The sequence below is a fragment of the Rhinopithecus bieti genome, unplaced genomic scaffold, assembly GCF_001698545.2.
Source record: "Rhinopithecus bieti isolate Rb0 unplaced genomic scaffold, ASM169854v2 scaffold_49509, whole genome shotgun sequence".
NCBI lineage: Eukaryota > Metazoa > Chordata > Mammalia > Primates > Cercopithecidae > Rhinopithecus > Rhinopithecus bieti.
Genome location: NW_016819747.1, coordinates 333,420 through 356,996, shown reverse-complemented (window position 1 = coordinate 356,996; position 23,577 = coordinate 333,420). Strand labels below are relative to the sequence as shown.

The window sequence follows — 23,577 nt, the reverse complement described above, 5'->3', positions numbered from 1 at the left end:
GTGAGTTTGCCCACATCCTGTGTTCATGATAAACAGTTGCTGTTTGATCATATAGCCTCCAGTGGAATGCTGAGTTGGTCACGTCCCACGGGCCTTCAGTTCCCTACATCTTCACTCACACATCAGGTGGTTGAGGCTGGCTGTTGTCCGAGACTTAAGCTGGGAGGTTGGCCAGAACACTTGTCTGTGGCCACTCCATGTGGTCTCTGCCTACGTGAGTTTGGGCTTCTGCACAGCATGGTGGCTGGGTCCTAAGAGTAAGTGTCCTGAGAGAGCAGGTAGAAGTGCATGGCATTTTTATGATCTGGCCTTGGATGTCCTGTAGCACCACTTCCACCATACTCTATGAGTTAAGACAGTCACAAAGGTCTACCCAGGTTCAACGGGAGGGGACATAGTCTCTCCTCTTCAATGGGAAGAATATCGAGCTCATATTATATAAAGACCATTGAGATAGGAGATATTGTTGTGGGTGTTGTTGGAAAAGACAGTCTACTACAGAAGTTTTTCCTAAACATTCTGTGTTGGTTAGGAACTGTGTTTGACTGCTAGTAACAAAACCCCAATTACGATGGCTTAGCTAATTTAGGGATTCTTATTTCATGTGAAATAAATCCAGAAGCAGGAGATCCAGGTCAAATTTGGCAACTCCACACAGTCTCAGGACTAAAGTTCCATCTGCAGCATCCATTTCCAAGGTTTCTCGTGAACACAGAATGGCTGCTGCAGTTCTAACCATTGCATCTATATCCCAGTCAGGAAGAAGAAGAAAGGTAGAAAAGCAACAGGTCATGCCTCCAGGCTGGGTTAGTCTCCTTGAAAACTTCACTTGTCAAGCTTCTCCTTTCATATCCTTGGGTACTCCTAGTTGCAGAGGAAGCTGAGTGAAAGCTGGATTCATCTTGGTGGCTCTGCTTCTTGTGTGTTCATGCTGGGGCGTAGGCTGAAGGGGCAGCATGTGCCCCGGGAAGCTCTTCCCATGGTGATAGCAGGAGAAACAGCAGAGGGCATCTTAGAATCAAGTTCACAACTGGCACATCATCCTTTCCACATACACCCCATTGACAGCAGCAGATGCCATGGCCAGGCCCAAAGGCATAAGGGGCAGGGATGTGCTCTCCCCTCCAGTGAGGCTGTGGCAAGGGTGTGGACACGGGGAGGGTGACATGCTGTGGGTGTACTTCCCTCCTCTGCACTCCATCTCACACCTCATTTTCTTCACACCACCTTTCACTGTTTGAAAGTACCTAATTTATGTGTTTGTCACTGGTTATGTTGTGTTTTCATTTTCATGCAGCTCACAATACTTTCTATTAATAATCCCCTTGGTGATTTCTTCTTTAACCCATGGATTGTTTAAAACTGTGTCATGTAACTTCCAAGTATTTGTGTGTTTCCCACATCATCTGCTGCTGATTTCTAATTTATCCTTCTGCTAATCCCATTGTGGTTGGAAAACATATTTTGTATGGTTTCAGTCCTTTTAAATTTATTTAAATGTGTTTTATGGCCCAGCATACGCCCTAGCATACCTGGAGAGTGTTCCATGTGTATTTGAGAAGGATGGGCCCTCTGCTCTTGTCGGGTGGGGTGTTCTGTGAATGCTGCGTAGGGCGAGCTGATGGATCCTTTTGAGTCTTCTGCATCCTCACTTTCTGTCCATTGTTGAAAGAGGCTTATTGACCTCTCAGCTATGGTTATTGGGTTGTATGTCTCTCCGTCAGTTGTCAGGTTTTGCTGATTGTGTTTTGGGGCTATTTTTAGGTGCTTGTTTGCTGTCTGCCTTCATCACTAAACTCTGAGCTCCTTAAGGGCAAAGAGCTGGACCGTACCCTTGTTCCCAGTGGCTTGTGAAGCCTGGTACGCAACTGATGCTCAGCATGTAGCCAATGAATGAGTGATGGTGGAGCAAGTTCTCCTCCCAGCAGTCCTATCCTTTCTTCAGTCAAAAAAAAACTTCCTGCCAGACATGGGGGTGCATGCCTGTAGTCTTAGCTACTTGGGAGGCTGAGGCAGGAGAATTGCTTGAGTCCAGGATGCAGTGGATCTTGATTGTACCTGTGAATAGCCACTGCACTCCAGCCTGAACAACATAGCAAGACCTTGTCCCTAAAAAAAAAAAAAAAAAATTTTTTTTTTTTTAATAAGAAAATAAACTTCCTGAGCACCTGGTCTGGGTGACGTATCAGGGAGTGAGTGACAGCAGGGAAGGTCTCTGCCCTCAAGGCACTGATGGTCTAGAGAGAGAGACTGGCATGAAAAAGAACAATATAACACAGTGGTGGGTGGTATACCGAGGTTTTGGGGGCTTGGAGGAGGCATCCAGCCCAGTCTTCTTGGAGTTGGAGAGGGATGCCCAGAGGAAAATGCGTTGAATAGCTAGGCGGGGGTGCAGTGAAGAAGGCTGTGCTTGGCAACGGGATCAACGTTTGTAAAGGCCCAGAGGCCTGTTAAGAATGGCACATTTAGGCCCGGTATGGTGGCTCACACCTGAAGTCCCAATTCTTTGGGAGACCAAGGTGGGAAGATTGTTTAAGGCCAGGAGTTTGAGACCAGCCTGGGAAACATAGTGAGACCCCATCACTACAAAAAAAAAAAAAAAAAAAAAAAAAATTTAATTAGCCAGACATGGTGGCGCATGCCTGTAATCCCAGCTGCTTGGGAGGCTGAGGTGGGTGGATCACTTGAGCTTTGGAGTTGGAGGCTTCAGTGAGCTATGGGCGTACCACTACACTCCAGCCTGGGTGGCAGAGTGAGATCCTTTCACAAACAAACAAACAAACAAACAAACACAGATGCTCAGGTTCCGCCCTCAGAGATTTCTACTTAATTGATCTGTAACAGCCTAATCATTGACATATCAGACATTAAGCACAGTTGTGAACAAAGCTGAGCAAATCTGAAGGCGAAAACAAGTGAGTGAGGCACACTGCTCTCTCTTTGTTGGAGGGGAGGTAACAGAAACATGTAGGCTATGTGAATAGTCTGACAATGCACTATTTTGTAAAAACTGTTGCTTTTTCAGCCTGGCATACGTGTAACCCAGCCCCAGCTGTGCAGTAGGTGCCCACAAGGGCTAAAGGCCTCTGGCTAAACATGGCATATTTTCTAAGAACCTCCATTTTGCTCCAGATACGTATTTTAAACAAATTAGATACAGATATATTTCAGAGACTAATGTAAAATATGTATTTTTTAAGTTAAAATAATAGACTTCAAAGACATTTCTGAGACTAGAGTAGCTCCATTCAGGCTCTGACCCCAAATTTCTGGAGTAGGACACTCGAGAGGCCCTTAGACTGACTGCTGAAGTAACCCAAGAGGGCCTCATGAAGGAGGTGGTCTTTAAAGTACCTTTGAAAGATCAGCACGATGTATATTGGATGATGGAAGCGCAGAACAAAGACACAGAGGCTGGAGAAGAGGATTCATAGAAAGCAGTAGTTCTCAAAGCATAGTCTTCAGACCAGCAGTGTCAGCATCACCTGGGAAATTGTGAGAAATGAAAATGATCCAGCCCCAGCCCAGACCTGCTGAATGGAAACTCAGGCGGAATGGAGGGTGGGCAGCAATCTGTGTTTCCCTAAGCCCGGCAGGTAATTTGGATGCACACTCAAATTGGAGAACGACTGTTACACAGAAGTGAGCTGTAAGCTGCAGAGGTGGCTACACCAGCTCCTGCAGGGACATGGTCACCAGGCCAAGGAATTTAACTTGGTGCTGAGGGCAGGAGGCGCCACGAAGAGTTTGGAGGAGAGGTGAAAAAAATGGGGAGCCCTTGCTTGTCTTCCCTCCCCAGGGGCGTGTGTTGTATACTTGTAACTCCCACCCGGATAGAACATTTCCATCATCCCAGAAGATTCCTGTAATACCCTCCCAAAGGTTATCCCTGTTTTGCTGTCTGTCACATGAGATTGGTTTAGCTTGTTCTTGAATGGAATGGAATCACAAATTATGTACTGTTACGTGTCTGGCTGCTTCAGCTCAGCAGTCTGTGAGACTGAGCCAGCTGTTGACGAGTATCAGTGTTCTTGGGTAGGGACAGCCCACAGTTGGGTTGTTTGTGCTCCTGTGCATGAACACATGGGTGGCTTCAGTCTGGGCTATTAGAAAGCTGCTGTGAACGTCACCATAAACACCTGATGTCATTTCTCCTTGGTGTTTACCCAGGAGAAGAATTGCAGGGTCACAGGGTAAGCATAGACATAGCTTGACTAGAAACTGCCAGACAGGTGAACAAAGAGGTTAAAACAATGTATATTCCCCCCAGTGTAAGAGACCAGCGTTTATTCCATGCTTTTGCCAACATGTTGGTGTCGTCGGCGTCTGTACTCGTGGTCATTCTGGCGATTGTGTAGTGGTGTCTCCATGTGGCTTAATTTGCATTTCCCTGTTGATTAATAAAATTGAATCCTTCGTTCTGTTTATTAGCCATTTGGGAAGGCTTTTGAATGTTTCTTTTGCTGTTTTTAAAAAATTGAGGTATCTTTTTTGTATTGCTCTTAGGAGCTCTTTAAGTATTCTGGACACAAGTCTACCTTCAGATCTGGGGATTGTACATATTCTCTCCATCTGTGACTTTCTTACCCAGTTTTTTTGAACAGCTTTATTGAGATACGAGTCTCATACTGTGCATTTCAGCCCCTTGAAGTGTAAAAGTTCATGGTTTTCAGTATATTCTCAGCATTACGCGATCATTGCACACACAGCTACACACTCCACCCAAACCATGCTCCACCCCTCAGCTCCTCTTCCGCCTCGGGGCCTTTGCACCTGCCATCCCTTCTGCCTGGGATGCTTGCCTCTTGTCTCAGCATAGGCACTGCCTCCTTGGAAGGCTTTCCCACGGCCAAGCCGGGTCTCCCTTTTCTGGTTTGCTGGGTCGTTTGCTTTTCCCCGTCATAACACTTAGACCCCTGTGTTGAAATAGTCTTTTTACTCATGGCTTTGAAACAATTACTCAGGTTGCAAACTCTGAGAGCAGAAGTGCCTCTCTCCATGCTCCCACTGTCTCCTCAGGGCTTGCAAAGCCCTGTACAATTGACAAAGCAGGTACTACAAATATTTGCTGAAGGAATAAAGGAATGAGGACTGGGTGCCTCCTGCCCCCTTCCTCCCACTCAGATGGCTGCCGGGACCCCCAGGTGTGATTATGGGCCCGAGTTGATGAGTTGATGAGATAGCAGAACCCTTTCAGGGAGTGATGGATGGTGAGGCTGGCACTTAGCACTCTCAGCTGGTGCATGAGTTTTAAGAACGGATGTTTGTGGCAATTCTGATTATGCTCTAGTTTTTGAAATGAGTCATGTTGGTGATGGCCATCCTGCCCATTGGGACTGAGTCGATTCAGTGAGAATTAATTACAGATGAGAAACCAGCTTGGAGAGCAATTAATATAAGCTCCCTGGAGAGTGATGCAAATGCAGCCGGTCTTGTCTTTGCCTGTTCTTCCTTTTCTTTCTCTGCACTGTACAACTGACAAAGCAGTTGTAATCATCAGGAAGAGCCTCTCTGCAGCCTCCTGCTATACTTTGTGGTACTGTTATCCCCATTTTGCAGGTGAGGAAACCGAGGCTCAGACAGGTGACAGCTTGCCTAGTCGTCCAATACCCTGTGGAGTATCTGGGCTTGAACCCAGCCCAGAACAAATAAGAGTGGGTTGAAAGCCCTGTCAGACAGTGCCCACGCAAGAGGGGTCATTGCCCTCATCAGGATACAGGGCTGTTTTTCTTTCTTTTCCTGGGATGCCAAGGCTGAGAAGAGCCTGCAGGGCTGGAGGTTGGGTCCTAAATATGAAGACTCACAGGGAAAGAGTTTGGAGTCCTCCTGTCCCAGGTCAGCAGGGAAACCTCCACCCCAGGCTCAGAATGACCCCAGTACCCCAGAGCCAGCTGTGGCAGAAGTCAGAATTACCCACCACCTCCATTCAGCCATCGTCTGCACCTGCTGCCCTACTCACAACCCTCGCCTCCTGTGCCCTCTAAAACATGCTTTCAGGAAAGGCTCTGATAGCTCCTATATGAGGACATTCAGTTTCTCTTTACAGGTTAGCCATGTGGCCTCCTCATAGAAACACACATACGTTCATCACAGAGAGTCCATTTGTTAGTTTAAGACTCAGCCACTTGAGGGTTTCTGACCTTCATGTTGGGGCTAGAGGTTTCCCAAGACCTTGAATTGCGCTGGACTGGGGCAGGAACCAGCTCATCCTCCCTCCTTGGGACTGCGAACCAGGGAGGGCCGCCCTCCATGTGCCCTCCCTGTAGTTCCGGGCAGAGCAGGCCATCAGCAGGAGGTCAGCACAGGACAGGATGAGGTGTTCAGGAAGCACAGACATTTTTAAACCCCACATCTGCTCTCCTTGTCTGATGGCGCAGGCACACACCTCTGGGCAGATGTTGGAGGCACAGTGTAAGCGGGTCTCTCAGTCTCTACATCTCACCATGGAGCCCTCCTTCCTTCTCCCTTCCTGCCCCTTCCCTCCTTCCTTCCTTCCTTCTCTTCCTCTCATTCTCCCCTTCTCTCTCTCTCTCTCTCTCTCTCTCCCTCCCTCTCTGTCATGCCTGTTCACTGGCTCTGCTTCCTTGTTTTTCTTTCTCTCTCTTTCTCTCCCTGTTTCCCTCTCTCTGTCCTATGCCACCTCCCTGTCCTTTTTTCTACTCCTCACTGTTCCCCTGCAGGGAGGGGTAGAAAAGCCTCTGGCCTTCACTTGGGGAGAGAAGGCCAGAAAGGCTTCCTGGAGGAAGGGCTGTCCATCCTCTCTCAGGCACTTCCCACTTCTAGATCCTTATATTCAAAAGACCTTTATTTTATTTTTTTGAGACACGGTCTAGCTCCATCACCCAGGCTGGAGTGCAGTGGCACCATCACAACTCACTGCAGTCTCAACCTCCCAGATTCAAGTGATGCTGCCACCTCAGCATCCCAGGTAGCTGGACCTATAGGCGTGCACCACCGTGCCTGGAGAATTTTTAAATTTTTTGCAGAGTCTTGTCATGTTGCCCAGGCTGGTCTCCATCCAACTCTTAGGCTCAAGTGATCCTCCTCGGCCTTTGAAGGTGCTGGGATTACAGATGTGAACCACTGCTTCTGGCCTAAAGAAGACCTTTCCAGCAGTAGAAGCTGTCCAGCAGGCCGGGCGCGGTGGCTCATGCCTGTAATCCCAACACTTTGGGAGGCCAAGGCGGGCAGATCACCTGAAGTCAGGAGTTTGAGACCAGCCTGGCCAACATGGTGAATCCCTGTCTCTACTAAAAATACAAAAATTTAGCCAGGCGTGACAGCAGGCGCCTGTCGTCTCAGGTATTCAGGAGGCTGAGGCAGGAGAATCACTTGGACCCGGGAGGTGCAGGTTGCAGTGAGCCGAGATCGTGCCACTGCACTCCAGACTGGGCAACAAGAGTAAAACTCCATTTAAAAAAAAAGAAAAAAGAAAAAAAGAAAGAAAGAAAATAAAAGGAAAAGAAAAGAAAAGAAAGGAGAAAAGAAAAGAAATGAAACTGTCTAGCAGTGGAGTGAGATGTCCTGCCCCATAGTGAGCTCCCATCGGGGAGACAATCCAACAAGGCAGAGGAATCATCTTTCCTGAGCGTGGAAGGTGATTTGAACTTCTCCATTTGGGCAAGAGTGCGTGATCTCTGACCCTGGGATTTTCCCAGTATGCATTGCTCCACAGCTCAAGGTGGTTTCAGGATTCCCCACCCCCACCCCAGCCATGTATTTAAAACTGGAGCTAGGCCTCATGCAAGAGCAAATGTATTTGAAGATAAAATATTTTTCTTATAAGAAAGAAATCTTATATTCTTTATAAATTTTATTTAATTTATTTAAAATGCATAATAGATGTACATAGTTTTAGGGTATGTGATCATTTAATATGTTTATATCATTTGTAAAGAGCAAATCAGTATACTCAGAATATGTATCACCTTAAATATTTGTCTTTATGCTGGAAGCAATCAGATTATTCTCTTCTAGTTATTTTATTTATTTATTTATTTGTATGTTTTTTAGAGGCAGGGTCTCACTCTGTCACCCAGGTTGGAGTGTAGTGACACAACCATAGCTCACTGCAGCCTGGAACTCCTGGGCTCAAGCCATCTTCCTGCTTCAGCAAATACCTGGAACTACAGTGATGCGCCAGCAAGCCTAGCTAACCTTTTAAATTTTTGGTAAAGACGGAGTCTCACTATATTGCCCAGGCTAGTCTTGAATTCCTGACTTCAAGTAGTCCTCCCACCTTAGCTTCCCAAAGTGCCGGGATCATAGGTGTTAGTAGCCACCATGCCTGGCCTCTTCTAGCTATTTCAAAATGTACAATCTGTTATTGTAACTATAGTCATCATACTGATTTATCTAATACTGGGTCTTATTTCTTTTTCTTTCTTTCTTTTTTTTTTTTTTTGAGACAGAGTCTTGCTCTTTTGCCCAGGCTGGAGTGCAGTGGTGGTGCAATCTCAGCTCACTGCAACCTCCGCCTCCCAGGTTCAAGCGATTCTCCTGCCTCAGCCTCTTGAGTAGCTGGGATTACAGGCACCGGCCATCACGCCTGGCTAATTTTGTATTTTTAGTAGAGACAGGGTTTCACCATGTTGGCCTGGTTGGTCTCGAACTCCTGACCTCAGGTGATCTACCTGCCTCTGCCCTCCAAAGTGCTGGGATTACAGGTGTGAACCACCGTGCCCAGCCTTATTTCTTTTATCAGAATGTATATCTTTACCCATTAATCATCCTGTCTTCATTGCCACCCTCTTCCCACCTTAGTAACCACCAGCCTACTTTCTATCTTCATGAGATCCACTTTTTTAGCTACCACATATGAGTGAGAACATGCGATATTTGTCTTTCTTTGCTTGGTTTATTTCACTTACATAATGACCTCCAGTTCCATTCATGTTGCTGCAAATGACAGGATTTCATCCTTTTTCATGGCTGAATTCTATTCCATTGTGTATATATGCCACATTTTCTTTATCCATTCATCTGTTGAGGTATACTTAGGTTGAATCCATACTTCAGTTATTGTGAATAGTGCTGCGAAAAACAAGTGAGTGCAGCTATCTTTTTGATATATTTGGTTTTCTTTCTTTTAAATATCTACTCAGTAGTGGAATTGCTGGAACATTGGTAGTTCTTTTTTTTTTTTTAATCTTTTTTTTTGAGACAGGGTCTCAGTCTGTCACCCAGGCTGGAGTACAGTGACATAATCTTGGCTCACTGCAGGATTGACCTCCTGGGCTCAAGCAGTCCTCCTGCCTCAGCTTCCTAACTAGCTGAGACCCCAGACACAGGTTCAGCTAATTTTTTTTTTTTTTTTTTAAGAGATGTGATCTTGCTATGTTGCCCAGGCTGGTCTTGAACTTCTGGCCTCAAGTGATCCTTCTAGTACTATTTTTAGTGTTTTCGGGACCTTCATACAGTTCTCCATAGTGGCTGTACTATTTCACATTCTCGCTAACAAGGGTCCCCTTTTCTCTGCATCCTTGCCAACATCTGTTATTGCCTGTCTTTTTGATAAAAGCCATTTTAACAGGGGTAAGATGATTCCTTGTTGTAGTTTTGGTTTGCATTTCTCTGATGATTGTGATGTTGAGCCTTTTGCGTCTACCTATTGACCATTTGTATGTCTTTTTTAGAGAAATATCTGTTTAGATCTTTTGCCCATTTTTAAATCGGATTTTTTGGGCTTTTTTGATATTTGAATTGTGTGAGCGCCTTCTGTATTTTGGTTGTTAATCCTTTGTCAGATGAATAGATTGTACGTATTTTCTCTCATTCTGTGGGTTGTCCCTTTACTTTGTTGATTGTTTCCTTTACTGTGCAGAAACTTTTTAGAGTGATGTAATCCCATTTGTCTGTTTTTGCTTTGGTTGCCTGTGCTTTTGAGGTCTTGTGCAGAAAATCTTCACCTAGTCCAGTGTTCTAGGACATTTCCCCAATGTTTTCTTCTAGTTGCTTCATAGTTGGAGGTCTTAGATTTAAGTCTTTAATCCATTTTGATTTGGCTTTTGTGTATAGTGATAGATAGAGGTCTAGTTTCATTCTTCTGCATATAGTTATTCAGTTTTCCCAGCACCATTTATGGAAGAGACTGTCCTTTCCCCAGTGTATGTTCTTGGCACCCTTGTCAAAGATGACTGTGATTGTGTGGATTTGTATCTGGGTTCACAGACAACAAGATCTGGTTTCAGGGTTTTTGTTTTGTTTTTTGAAACAGGGTGTTGCTCTGTCACCCAGGCTGGAGTGTAGTGGTCCAATCAGAGTTTACTGTAGGCTTGACCTCCTGAGCTCAGCTGATCCTCCCAGCCTTCCAAGAAGCTGGGACCACAGGCACCTGCCACCCCATCCAGCTAATTTTTGTATTTTTTGTAGAGATGGGGTTTTGTCATGCTGCCCACGCTGATCTCAAACTCCTAGGTGCAAGTGATCTCCCAGCCTTGGCCCTAAGTGCTGATATTAAAGTGCTGATATGAAAGCTGACAAGATCTTATACTCAGAAAAAAGTAAAGACTCCACCAAGAAACTAATAGAACTGATAAATAAATTCAGCAAAGTTGCAGAATACAAAGTCAGCATACAAAAATCAGTGGCATTTCCATATACCCAAAGTGAACAATCTGAAAAAGAAATCAAGAAAGCAATCCCATTTATCTTGGCTACAAAGGATGTAAAATACCTACGAATCAATTTAACCAAAGAAATGAAAGATCTATACAAGGAAAACCACAAAACACTGATGAAAGAAATTGAAGAGGACACACAAAAATGAGAAGATGTTTCATGCTCATGGATTAGAAGAACTAATATTGCTAAAATGACAGTACTACCCAAGGCAATTTATAAATCCAATACAATCCCTATCAAAATATCAGTGACATTCTTCACAAAAGTAGAAAAAGTCCTAAGATTTATATGGAACCACAAAAGACCCCCAACAGCCAAAGCAATCCCGAACAAAAAGAACAAAGCTGGAAGCATCACACTACCTGACTTCAAAATTTACTACGAAGTTTTAGTCACCAAATCAGCATAGTACTTGCATTAAAAACAGGATACATGGAACAGACTAGAGAACCCAGATACAACTTTTTTGTTTGTTTTTTGTTTTTTGTTTGTTTGTTTTTTGAGACGGAGTTTTGCTCTCGTTGCCCAGCCTGGAGTGCAATGGCGCAATCTCGGCTCACCGAGGCACCCTCCACCTCCTGGGTTCAAGTGATTCTCGTGCCTCAGCCTCCCGAGTAGCTGGGATTACAGGCATGCACCACAAGATGGCCCAGCTAATTTTTGTATTTTTAGTAGAGACAGGGTTTCTCCATGTTGGTCAGGCTGGTCTCGAACTCCTGACCTCGGGTGATCTGCCCGCCTCAGCCTCCCAAAGTACTGGGATTATAGGCGTGAGCCACCGCGCCCAGCTCCCAGATATACTTTTTATATTTATTAAATTGAGTTTAGTTTTAGAATTACATTAATCATGATAGATTTTAGAAAATAGAGACAAGAAGATAAACAGTCATTCCTAATGCTATACTCCTGGACAGCCACTGTTTGCATGTCATCCTGTTTTCTTTTAGTTTTCTCCTCTACTCACTTTTTACACAGTTATATCAGGGTGTGGAAACAGCTCTGCACCCCTTCTTGATTGCTGAACACTATGATGTGAATATTTCTACATAGCCACCACCTTTATCATTTTTAGTCACCTCTTAATACACCATAGGGTAGATGCCTATAGTTTCCTTAGACTTCTTTTTGAAACAGCATAGCACATGAACCTCTTCAAAGATGGATAATGAGAAAGCAAAAGCTGCTCCTTTTTTTTTTTTTTTTTGAGATGGAGTCTCGCTCTGTTGCCCAGGCTGGAGTATAGTGGTGTGCTCTCGGCTCATTGCAAGCTCCGCCTCCTGGGTTCACACCATTCTCCTGCCTCAGCCTCCCGAGTAGCTGGGACTACAGGCACCCGCCACCATGCCCGGCTAATTTTTTTTGTATTTTTAGTAGAGACGGGGTTTCACCGTGTTAGCCAGGATGGTCTCAATCTCCTGACCTCGTGATCCACCCGCCTCAGCCTCCCAAAGTGCTGGGATTACAGGCGTGAGCCACTGTGCCCGGCCAGCCTTCTGCTTCTTTAGAGAAGGAATTACCCAATCTCTCACCCATCTTGTAAAAGAAGTGTTCACCAAGTGGCCACAAGGAGAGGAGAGCGAGTGTGTGTTGAGCCCTGCTCTGCGCCAGGCGTTGGGTTGGATGCTCTTTGGGTGTCAGCTCAGGCAACCCTATGGTCGCCAGGTGCGTGTGGTCATCTCTGCTTTGTAGGTGAGACTGTTGGGTCTGGAGACACTGGCTTAAGTTCTCACTGCTGTCTTCACATAAGCCAGGGCTCCAAAGCCCCAGGGGAAATCTGCCAAGGAGGACTTGTGCTCAGTCCTATCAACCTGTGGGTAACAGGCCTTTTGGTGTTTCAGGATTTCCATGGAGCTGTCATGAGGGCCTTGGATGACATGGACCATGAAGGCAGAGACACATCGGCCCGGGAGGAGCTGAGGCAGGGCCTGAGCAAACTCCCAGCCATCCACGACCTTCACCAAGGCATCCTGGAGGAGCTAGAGGAAAGGCTGTCAAATTGGTGAGCAGTCCCTGGACCCCCCAGGCTCCACTTTTGTTGCATTGAGGGAATGGAGACGGATAAAACACCGCCGTATGAAATGGTATCTCCATTTGATGGATGGGAAAGCCGAACTCAGAAGTGTTAAGTCATTTGCTCAAAGTAAAACAACTGTGCAAGGGTTGAGCTGGGATCTGCATGCAGGGATATGACTCCAGGCCCCCGCTTCTAACCCCGCGTTGGTTACAAGGCTGAGTTCTCACTGTCCCATCCCCATCCCTGGCTGCAGGGAGAGCCAGCAGAAGGTAGCTGACATCTTCCTGGCCCGGGAGCAGGAGTTTGATCACCACGCCACTCACATCCTGCAGTTCGACAGGTACCTAGGTCTGCTCAGTGAGAATTGCCTCCACTCTCCCCGGCTGGCAGCTGCTGTCCGTGAATTTGAGGTGGGTTCCCTGGTCCTCTGAGACCCTGCTATAAGGATGCAGGGGTTGAGGTGGGCGAAGGGCTTAATGCAAATCAATGGGACATCTTGGTAGGTCTGGGGATGGGGAGCAGACAGGGAAGACCTGGCCAGAGGGATGAGAGGATGACCCATCAGGAAGGAGAACCCAGAATCCAGAACATCTGCTGTTGGGCAGCAGATGACAGTGCAGTGAGCACCACTCACAGTAAGGGTCTTGGGTAGTTTTCTTGTCTCAGTTGAAAAGCACCAACCAAACCAGAGCCCCAGCCATGGAGTGTTCAAGGAAATTCCCAACACTAGCCACGAACTGGGGATCCAGTTTTCCTGGGCAGAAAAATGGAGAGCTTTCCTCCATTGCTAACATTAAGAGCAGAACAGGGACTAGGAGAGGCTTGATACTGAGTGTAGCACCAACTGGGAGCATGATGGCTAATCCAGGCCGGGCTAATCCAGGAGGGCTTCCTGCAGGAGGAAAACCTGGTTTTGGAGATGAGGGAGAAGTTCAGCTGGCCCGGGAAGAGGTGTGGATGGGACAGTGTATGTGGGCTGCTGTGAGCGTGTGCGCTCAGGAGGGGTTTCTGATAAGGTTTTTCCTCCCCTGTCTTGAGAACAGCAGAGTGTACAAGGAGGCAGCCAGACTGCGAAGCATCGGCTGCTGCGGGTGGTTCAGCGCCTCTTCCAGTACCAAGTGCTCCTCACAGGTGGGCCCCACAGGAGGTCAATGGGGATTGAGGTGGCGGGGCAGGGAAGGCCCCTGAGGAGGGGTGGAGGGGACTGTGGCGACCTCGCCTCTGACCATGGCAGGCAGGTGTTGGGGAAGGGTGGCGTCTGCCATCACCTTTCCCTCCAGTTGAGCTTTGAAGCCCCTGAACCACCTCCTGCCACCTTAGAAAGCTCCCTCCAGTGGCCACCCCCTCGTAAAACACAGAAACCCAACGACACCCCTCCCCAGCTTGCACTTCCTCCCTGCCTCAGCTGGCCATCTCATTTCACTGAAGCCACGCCTGTCAGCAGAGTCCTCCTTGTGGCCACATTAGTGGACATTATCAGCCTTGGCCTTGCTGGACCCATGACCACTGCCTGCTTCTCGAGTCCTTTCTTCCCGGGGTTTCTGTGGTATACTGTCTCCCACTTGCCTCCCATCTCTCTTTCCCTTCTCTGTCTGTGCTGGTGGCCTTCCGTCCTCCACTGCCCCATAAACGTCAGAGCTTCTCAGGGCTCAGTCCTGGGTCCCCTTCCCTTCCCTCTCTATGCCCTTTCCTGTATCTCTGCCCACTGGAAACACCCATTCCTCTGTTCTGAGCTCTAGACCCATTTATTCAACTGCCTCCCAAATGGATAAAGACCCCTGCCCTGGGAAACTGATGTCCTAATGAAAGAGATAGACAGTACATAAGTAGGCATGGATATGTAATTCCAGGTAGAAACTGGGACTCCTCAAAAATACATTAGGGCCAGGGACTAGAGAATTCATTCATCTAATCCAAGAACTATTTATTGAGCACCTCCTATGCACCATTTCCCACGCTGGATACTGGAGATGCAACAGTAAATCGAACAGCAAACTCAGTGACACTGTGGAGCTTACACCCCTAGACAAGCAATTAAGAAAGACAAAAGATAAGGTATGTTAGGAACTCTTAAGAAGAATAAAGCAAGTTAAGGAGACAGAGGGAACAGGGCAGCTGTGTTAGACTCAGCAATCAGGGAAGACCTCTCTGAGGAGGCGGCATTGGACAGAGATCTCAGTAAAGCGAGGACATGAGCCATATGAAGATCTGAAGAGAGTGCCAGGCAGAGGGAACAGCAAGTACAAAAGGCCCTGGGGTAGAAACAAGCTTGGCACATTCAAGAAAGCCATCATGGCCAGAATAGAACGAGCAGATGGACAAGCAGTCACTGGGGAGGGGCTGGAGGATGTAGAGCTTCTTGAAGATGGATTCACCTTGTTGTGTCTGTCTCCAAGGCATGGCCCAGTGCCAGGCAGGTGCTCAGTGGGTATCTGTTGGAGAAGCGAGGGACAAGCAGCTGTGGCAGCAATGCTGCCGGTGGTCCTGGGGGCCTGGTTTCATGCTGGCATGGTATTGTGATGGGGCCAGCAGGGGAGAGAGGGTAGATGCCTCACTCTTCTTGAACTTCCAACTCTGGCAAGAGAGCGGGTGGCCACAGCTGTGGGCAGAGGGTGCTGACCTCGCCAGTGGCTGACTCCTGGCTCTTGTCCTGCCAACAGACTATTTAAACAACCTTTGCCCGGACTCCGCTGAGTACGACAATACACAGGGTGAGTTCAGCATGAACGCGGAGGGAGGTCCTAGAGCCTGCTCTGCCTCCTTGCCCCAAAGCCTGGACCCTGCCCCAAGTCCAAGGCCCAGGACATAGTCCCCTCCCCACCAGCTGGTGGGTTCTGTATATGACATGTCTGGGACTTCTGTGAGAGCCCCCAGCTCTTCTGAGATGAGTCCCCCGTCACCTCAGCTGTGGGGACATCCTAGGATGAGAGGACATCCCGTTAGAGGGGATGGGGGGGGTCACTGGAATTTGGTGATTGGGGGGTGGTGCTGAGTCTGAAAAGCTCACCACAGTCTCCCTGTTTCCTCCCAATTCGATGTGGCTATCCCTGTGTATCACCTGCCAGGGTGGTCCCTATTATATTCAGTTTATAGCCAGGGAAACTGAGGCATGCATAACAGTGGTCAAATCGCTATCAAGGTCACTTCGGCAGTAGTGGCCAAGCTGGGCTTGAGGCCTGGGACCTGACACTGCAGTGGAGAAAATTGATGCCCCTCATGCAATGGCCCAACTCCTGCTCTGTGTCCCTCCCCAGGTGCACTGAGCCTCATCTCCAAAGTCACAGACCGTGCCAACGACAGCATGGAGCAAGGGGTGAGTGCAGCCCGGTGGCCCCCTTCCTCAGACACAGGTTCCAGGCACCTCCCCACCAGCTCCGGTCAGCCTTCCGATGCCCACTCCTAGGGGCTGCAGGCAACCATCTCTCTTCTGGGACTCTGCAGAGAGCCGTGGGTTCTGGCTCTGACACTTGATGTGTGACCTCAGGCACTGTGTGCCCCTCTCTGCGCCTCTGGTTCACTGTTCAAACAATGAGAATGGCTGCAGACTTGTGGAGACCTGATAAGCAATGCCCCGATTGTGGTCTGAGGCCACCCACATCAGCTCCTGGGGTGTTTGTAAACTCCTAGTTCCTGGGCATACCTTAGATCCTCCCAGTCAGAGCTTCTGCATGTAGGATCTAGAGAGCTGCATTTTTAACAAGCACCCTGGGTAAATGTTAGGACCACAAAAGTTTGAGAATCACTAGTCCACTAGAATATGTGGCTCTAAGCACAGATCTGATTCTGACTGTGTGTGACTCCGTCTGTTAGACACTGGGTTTCTGCCAAAGAGGGCAGAGTTGATTCTGCATCCCAGCTCCATTCACGTGGTCACCAGGGTTACTTGCGTCCACATGCTCACTGTCCTGCTAAGCTGTAGGCATGCCAGCGCTCTGTGTTGAGAATGGTTGCAAGCCTGAGACCTAGGTCACTGGAAAAGAGTTCAGTGACCAGGTAGTCATGTCTTCTGCAGGCACAGAAGGGAAATGATGACCATGTGTGCCAAGGAGGTGCTATGCTTTGCTGTGACAGAGACACAGGGCATGCATACAGTGAGTCTTCCACAGGCAGAGGAGGAGGGGAAATTGCATTTATTGGACACCTGCTATGTGTCAGACCTTGTGCTGTGTTGGGGACTGGAGATACAAGCCCTGGAGGAAACCTCCGCTTAGTGGAGTAATAAATATGTGGATACAAATGACTATGATAAATGTCATGGGAGAATGCCACAGGGTTCAGAGAAGGGAGGCGGCCCTTCCAGCCGAGGTTGCCAGAGAGATGATATGGGCCAGGTGTGGTGGCTCACGCCTGTAATCCCAGCACTTTGGGAGGCTGAGGCAGGTGGATCACTTGAGGTCAGGAGTTCAAGACCAGCCTGGTCAACATGATGAAACCCTGTCTCTATTTAAAATACAAAACTTAAACAGGTGTGGTGGCATGCACCTTTAGTCCCAGCTATTCGGGAGGCTGAGGCTAGAGAATCGCTTGAACCCGGGAGGCGGAGTTTGCAGTGACCTGAGACCATGGCACTGCACTCCAGCCTGGGCGACAGAGTGAGACTCCATCTAAAAAAAAAAATAGATGCTTTGGAGGTGTCCCCGTAGGGAGGATTTGCACACATGTTGCACACATGCCAGGAAGGCAGAGGGAGAAAAGGGGTGCCAGAAATTGCGGCTGGCCTGGGCAAAGAGATGGAGGTGGGACAGTGCATGCTGGAGTTCAGAGAGCCACCTGCCATGGCTAGGAGATGGGGACAGGATGGCAAGGTAGGACCAGAGTCCAGGGAGAGAGGTCGGGCTGGCTGGTGAGGGGTGGACTAAGAGTGGAGGCTGAACCAGCTGGGTATGAATACACAGGCCAGTTTCCGGGCCGTTTTCTGCGTGGGTCAGACATGCCCTTTTAATCTGGTGCTCTCTTCTCTTACTCTGCTCTGAACTGACCTCCCTGCCCCTCCTCATTTTGGCCTCCTGTACATACAGTGAGAGTCCCTCAACACAGCCAAAAAGTAGAGTTGCTTTGGGGTCCAGCACCCTGTCGAGAAATAGCAGCAGATGGGCTAGGTTCTCCACATTTCCCTTTGGCCGGGGCTGCCTCTGCTTCCAGAGAGAAGAACTAGGTCAGGCAGGGATATGTCTTCCCTCCTACGGGGAGCTCGCACATGCAGCCCCACCCGGAGGAGGAACCAGAGCAGCCCATGGCCAGACGCCCTTCTGGCTTTCTCTGAGGCTGAAGTTGGACACCGTGCTGGGAAGCAGGGGCCAGCTGTGGACAGCTGCACCAGGTCTGCTCTGGACCAGAGGCCCCTAGCCCATGCCTGCTTGGATGTGGGAGGAACTCTGCCTGGGACATTTACTCTTTTGCAGTTTGGTGATATTAAGCATATTCACATTGTCATGCAGCTGTCACCCCATTCATCTCCAGAACTTCTCCTCTTCCCAGACTGAAACTCTCTCCCCATTAAACTCTAACTCCTCATTCCAGTCCCTGCCCCAGCCCCTGGTAACCACCATTCTGCTCTCTGAATAGACTTTATTTTTTAAAACAATGTTAAATTTACAGAAAAGATTGAGAGGGTAGTACCGAGAGTCCCCATATATGCCCCACACAGTGTTCTCTGTTATGAACATCTTATATTAGTATGCTACATCTGTTACATTAATGTACAAATGTTGATACAGGATTATTAACTTAAGACCCTGGTTCATTCAGATTTCCTTAGTTTTGCCAGATGTCTTGTTCTAGGGTCCCATCCAGGATCCCACATGCTGTTTAGTGGCCCTGTTTCTTTAGCCCCCGCTTTACTGCAGTAGTTTCTTATTTTCCTTGCTTTTGATGAGCTTGACAGTTTTCAGGAGTACTGGTTGGGTATATGGCAGGACGCCCTTCTGGTAGAAATGTCTGGTGTTTTTCTCATGATTAGGCTAGGCGTATGGTTATTTGGGAAGAGGCTTACGGAGCAAGGTACTTTTCATCCCATCATATGAAGGGCACATACTGGCAACAGGATTTACCACTATCAATGTTGACCTTGGTCACCTGGCTAAAGTCACCTGGTGGCAGGTTTCTCCACTGTGGAGCTGCTCTCTCTCACCCCTGCCTTTTCTGTGCCCTTTGGAAGAAAGTCAGTTTGTGCAACCCATTCTTAGGAGCAGGGGATTATGCTCCCTCCCCTTGAGGGCACCATATCTACCTGGGTTATGTGGAATTCTTCTGCCTGGGAGATTTGTCTCTACTCCCTCATTGGCTAGTGTATCTAGTCATTATAAATAAAGAAGTCATTTGTATCAGTATGGACTGTTATAATCCAACACTTCCTTACTTATTTTATTTCTCAGATTGTTTCAGCTTTGGCTGTTGGGCGTGTTTTCAGTTGGTTTCTGTGTCCTTTTCACATGGTGCCATCAATATACATTTCAGGGTGTGTGTGTGTGTATATGTCTGTGTTTTGAGAACTTCCTTACTTTCTGGCAGTGCAAGGTGCTCCAGGATCACGCACCTTGTGTATTTCCTGCCCCAGTCTTAGAATCAATCATTTCTCCATGGAGCCCTGGTTGCATTAATTGGATAATAATATTAGAAGCCAAGATATGGGCATTAGGTGCACTCACTGGTAATGTGGTATCATTTCTTTTACACCTCCTTAGCTGACAGCAAAGAAATATGTGTGTATACCAACCTTTGCATATGCCCATATCTTTGATATTTCCGTACATAACCATCTGTAGCTGAATATTAAACTAACCATGAGTTTTGTTTTATTTTTTGTAGAGATTGAGGTGCCACTATTTTGCCCACACTGGTGTCAAGCAGTCCTCTTGCCTCAGCCTTCCAAAGTGCTGGGATTATAGGCATGAGCCACCATGGCCGGCCTTTATTTATTTTTATTTTATTGTATTTTATGTATTTGTTTTTCATTGTGAGTTTTTACCAATGTTGCCCATTCTAATCATGACCATACTAGCCTCCTCCCTTGCCTATATGTAAATTCTCACTCCAACAGTGAGAAGCCTTGTTCCTACCACCCATTAATTTAATTGTTCAATTTATCTTAATTTGTGAAAGATATTTTTCCTGGGTGTAGAAACCTGGATGGACAGTTTTTCTTTGCTGCCACTCCACTGTCTTCTGGCATACATCGTTTCTGGTGGAAAGTCTGCTGTAATACTCATGAGTGTCTGTCTGTGTAATGTGTCCCTTTTCTCTGGCTGCCTTTAAGATCTTCTCTTTTGATTTGAGTTTGGGAAGTTTGGCTGTGATGTGTCTGTGTGTGTTTTGTGGGGAATGGGGTGCTCTTTATCCAGTTGTGATTCTTGAGCTTCTTGGATCTGTGGTTTGTTGTCATTCATTAATTTTGGGAACTCCTCTTGGATGCTCTGTTCTGTTTCCCCACTCTATGTGTTTCAGTGTGGATCATCTCCGCTGATCTGTCTTCAAGCTCATGGAGTCTTTCCTCAACTGTGTTCCGTTTGCTGCTAAACCCGTCAAAGGAACTCTTTGTTTCTCATCCTGATGTTTTACTTTTAAAATTTCCATTGGACTCTCATGTATGGTTTCCATCTCTGCCAGAATCCTCCATCTGCTCACAGGTGGTGTTCACCTTTCCCGCCAGGTCCTGTTACCCACCAGTCAGAGCTACTGTAGGGTCTGATGGCTCGGACAGCTGTGTTCCTTCTTCACTCTGGTTTGATGGAATGCTTTCTCCTCTTGAAAATGAGTTGAGGTTGGGGAGTTTTTTGCTTGCTTTATTGTGTTCCTCATAACTTGTTATTGAAGGCCAGGCATTATGTGTAGAAGCATTGTAGAGACTGAGGTAAATCGTATTTACCCCTCAAGGTGGGCATGCCTCTTTTTTGGTCATGGCTGTTCACGGTAGGATACAGGGCAGTCAGGTCAGTCCAGTCAGCACCTGATTGGGGTTTGGTTTTGCTGCCATGTCATCAACCTTCAGTGACTACCAGGCTTCATGTTCCTCCAGTGGGGGCTGCTGTGACCTGTGGGGTAGGCCAGAAAGCTTTTCTTTCATTCCTGCTCCATATTCAGCTTTTAGACCTCCCTGCACCACAGGAAGGCCCTCTCCCCATGCTCTTGCCCTTCTCAGAGGCAGGCTACTGCCCCATGTTACTTAGTGCTGGGCTTATGGTGGGCACATGCCTCCATCTGAAGCAGAGCCTGTGAGCCAGGCTCTCACAGCATTTCTGCCCCTCCCCTCCATGGCAGATGAGCTCTGTGGCTCTGTGGCTGGCTTTAGACAGGTTTCTGGCCATCCCCCAGCAAGGTATTGGTGCATAATACTGGATCCAGGGGGTTACCACCCCCCTCCTATGGTGCAGCTTTTGCTCTCTTTCCCTAGAGCAGCAGATCTTTTCCTGGACTCTGGGGGTGGGGGGTCTCCCGGCCTCCCACCGGAACTGAAGCCTTGCATGAGAGAAGGCCTGAGGAAGTGGGCAGGGCTTTGCATGTGGCCCCGCCTTGCCCCGTTCTTTCTTGTGGGCACGTGGCAGAGACTCGTGGATAAGAGCTTGCGATTGAGGACAGGTTCCCTCGGGTATGCAGCTGCCCATTACTCTAAACTGGCACCAGCCCATACTTGTCCTTTAAGAATTCATTGGCCGGCCGCGGTGGCTCAAGCCTGTAATCCCAGCACTTTGGGAGGCCGAGACGGGCGGATCACGAGGTCAGGAGATCGAGACCATCCTGGCTAACACGGTGAAACCCCGTCTCTACTAAAAAAAAAATACAAAATCTAGCCGGGCGAGGTGGCGGGCGACTGTAGTCCCAGCTACTCGGGAGGCTGAGGCAGGAGAATGGCGTCAACCCGGGAGGCGGAGCTTGCAGTGAGCCGAGATCGCGCCACTGCACTCCAGCCCGGGCGACAGAGCGAGACTCCGTCTTAAAAAAAATAAAAAATAAAATAAAATAAAAAGAATTCATTAACATTTTCACTGCTTTCTTCTTACCTTCCTTTACGCCAGCCACCTCTGCCTCCTGTGTGTCGCCAGAGGTGCGGCAGTTCCTGTGTCTCAATCCTCCGTGGACAGGCTTGCCAGGCGGAACCCAGTTCACTTGGTTGCCTTGTGACCCCAGCTCTCCCACAGGCTGAAGCGAAGTTATGATTTTGAAGGTTATCTGGCTTTTTCACACTACAGTGAGAGCAGTGTTCTCTTGTACTTCCTGCATCATAAGTGGAAATGGAACCACAATTATTCATTTTTTACTGCATAGGATTTTATGCCCAAAACCATAGATAATGGAAAGGACTTTTCAGGGCAAATTGTCTACCCACAATGCTCACCTTACAACTTTAGAACCTGCCCTGTGTAAGGTTCAAGGGGCACCTGCCCACAGGGTGGGCGCTTGTTGTATCTAGGATTATGGGGTGCTGTGCAGAGGATACAGGGGGCCTGTCATTTTACATTTTGTGGCTAACCCAGTGAGGTACTGACAGGGCACACTTATTTTTCTAACTACGAGCCTCCGCAGAGTGTGGACCCAGTTTCCTCCACAGGTTTTATGGGCTACAAGCCAGAAGGGCGTGAGGCCAGCCTTGGGTCTGGTGAAGTCCCCATGCTCCAGGCCTCATGAGGGACATAGGCTTAGAGAGCATAGGAGCAGTTTTCCAGAGAAACACTGGGATGCTGGACTGCACAGCAAGGCCAGGCAGCTGGTTCCACAGCATACAGAGCCATGGTGGTGGCTCCCTGCAGACCCAGGCTCGGGTCCCAGTCCTGCCTCATACAGGAGGTTGGATTTGGGGCAGGCCTTTCCGGGCCTCATTTTTGTCTGAAACAGAAGCAATGCCATGGCTTACAGAGGAGATAAGACGCCTGGAAGGGGCCCTGACCATCTCCCCCTCACCCCATTCCCACCCACAGGAAAACCTGCAGAAGCTGGTCCACATTGAGCACAGCGTCCGGGGCCAAGGGGATCTCCTCCAGCCAGGAAGGGTGAGTGCCGCCGCCTTGGGCAGGGGCGGAGGGTGGCTGGGCGAGGCTCCGATAAGCCCCATTGTTCACTGGGCTGGCCCCAGACAGGGCTGGCTGCAGGTGCTGTCTACCCGTGGAGGGCAGGCAGGCGGGTGGGCGTGGGCTCACTGGATTCTCCTGGCCGAGGCCCTCGGCTACCTTCCCTGGGGTTCTCCACCCCATGTGTTGCCTGCAGAGCAGTTAAAGACTCAGCACCAGTTGTTTTTTTTTTCGTGTTGCCTGTGGCTCTCCTCACCTCCAAGAAGAGGAAGCACCAAGTATTTTCAGTGCCGAGTTGCTGGGAAAACAGAAAATGATCTCCCAAGAGCAAGCCCCCAGAAAACTTCTTGAAGATAACATTCTTGAAGAGATAAATTCACTCTCTTTAAAGCTTCCAAATGGAAAATGTAAAACTCAGCTTAAAAACAGTAAAAAATACGTTCATTACTAGTTATGCTCCATAAAGGACAAGAGACAAAGGAATGAAAGTGCATGCTCAGGGGAATTTTCCTCGAGGTTAGCAGGTATCTCATGGGACTGAGATGCTGTCAAGTTACATGTAGTATTTTAGCCAGGATCATGAGTTTGGTAAATTGTTTCTTAAACATCTATTTGTAGCTCCAGAATTAAGGGGACTGTAGCAGCTGTTCCCAGGTCTTCGGCTGTTTTAGACCTTCAGAGGCTCTGTTCTGAATGGACTCCTCATGGGTACAAGCCAAGGAGGGAGTCATGGCTTGGACCACCCAGAATCCTGAAAGAGACGGTCTTGAGCACCATGATCCCAAATGTTGAAATCCCAAAAGATCAAGATCCCAAAAATATAATTCTGGAAAAAATAATTTAGAAAAATATTTAAAAGATATTTATATTTTGAAAAAGGGAATTTATGGGGCCGGGTGCGGTGGCTCACGCCTGTAATCCCAGCACTTTGGGAGGCTG

General features: G+C 48.0%; 1 protein-coding gene across 2 annotated transcripts in view; it reads left to right on the top strand.

Moving 5' to 3' along the window:
• The window catches only part of LOC108519912 (FYVE, RhoGEF and PH domain-containing protein 5), a 127,275-nt gene that overhangs the window by 78,546 nt on the left and 25,152 nt on the right, over positions 1–23,577 (top strand). Inside the window, exons 6-11 of one of the 2 annotated variants that reach the window (XM_017859202.1) lie at positions 12,462–12,622; positions 12,891–13,047; positions 13,681–13,768; positions 15,298–15,348; positions 15,892–15,950; positions 22,549–22,620. In XM_017859202.1, the coding sequence (XP_017714691.1) occupies positions 12,462–12,622; positions 12,891–13,047; positions 13,681–13,768; positions 15,298–15,348; positions 15,892–15,950; positions 22,549–22,620 (588 nt within the window). The remainder of the gene's footprint in view (positions 1–12,461; positions 12,623–12,890; positions 13,048–13,680; positions 13,769–15,297; positions 15,349–15,891; positions 15,951–22,548; positions 22,621–23,577) is intronic. The other variant, XM_017859203.1, reaches the window with a different exon arrangement.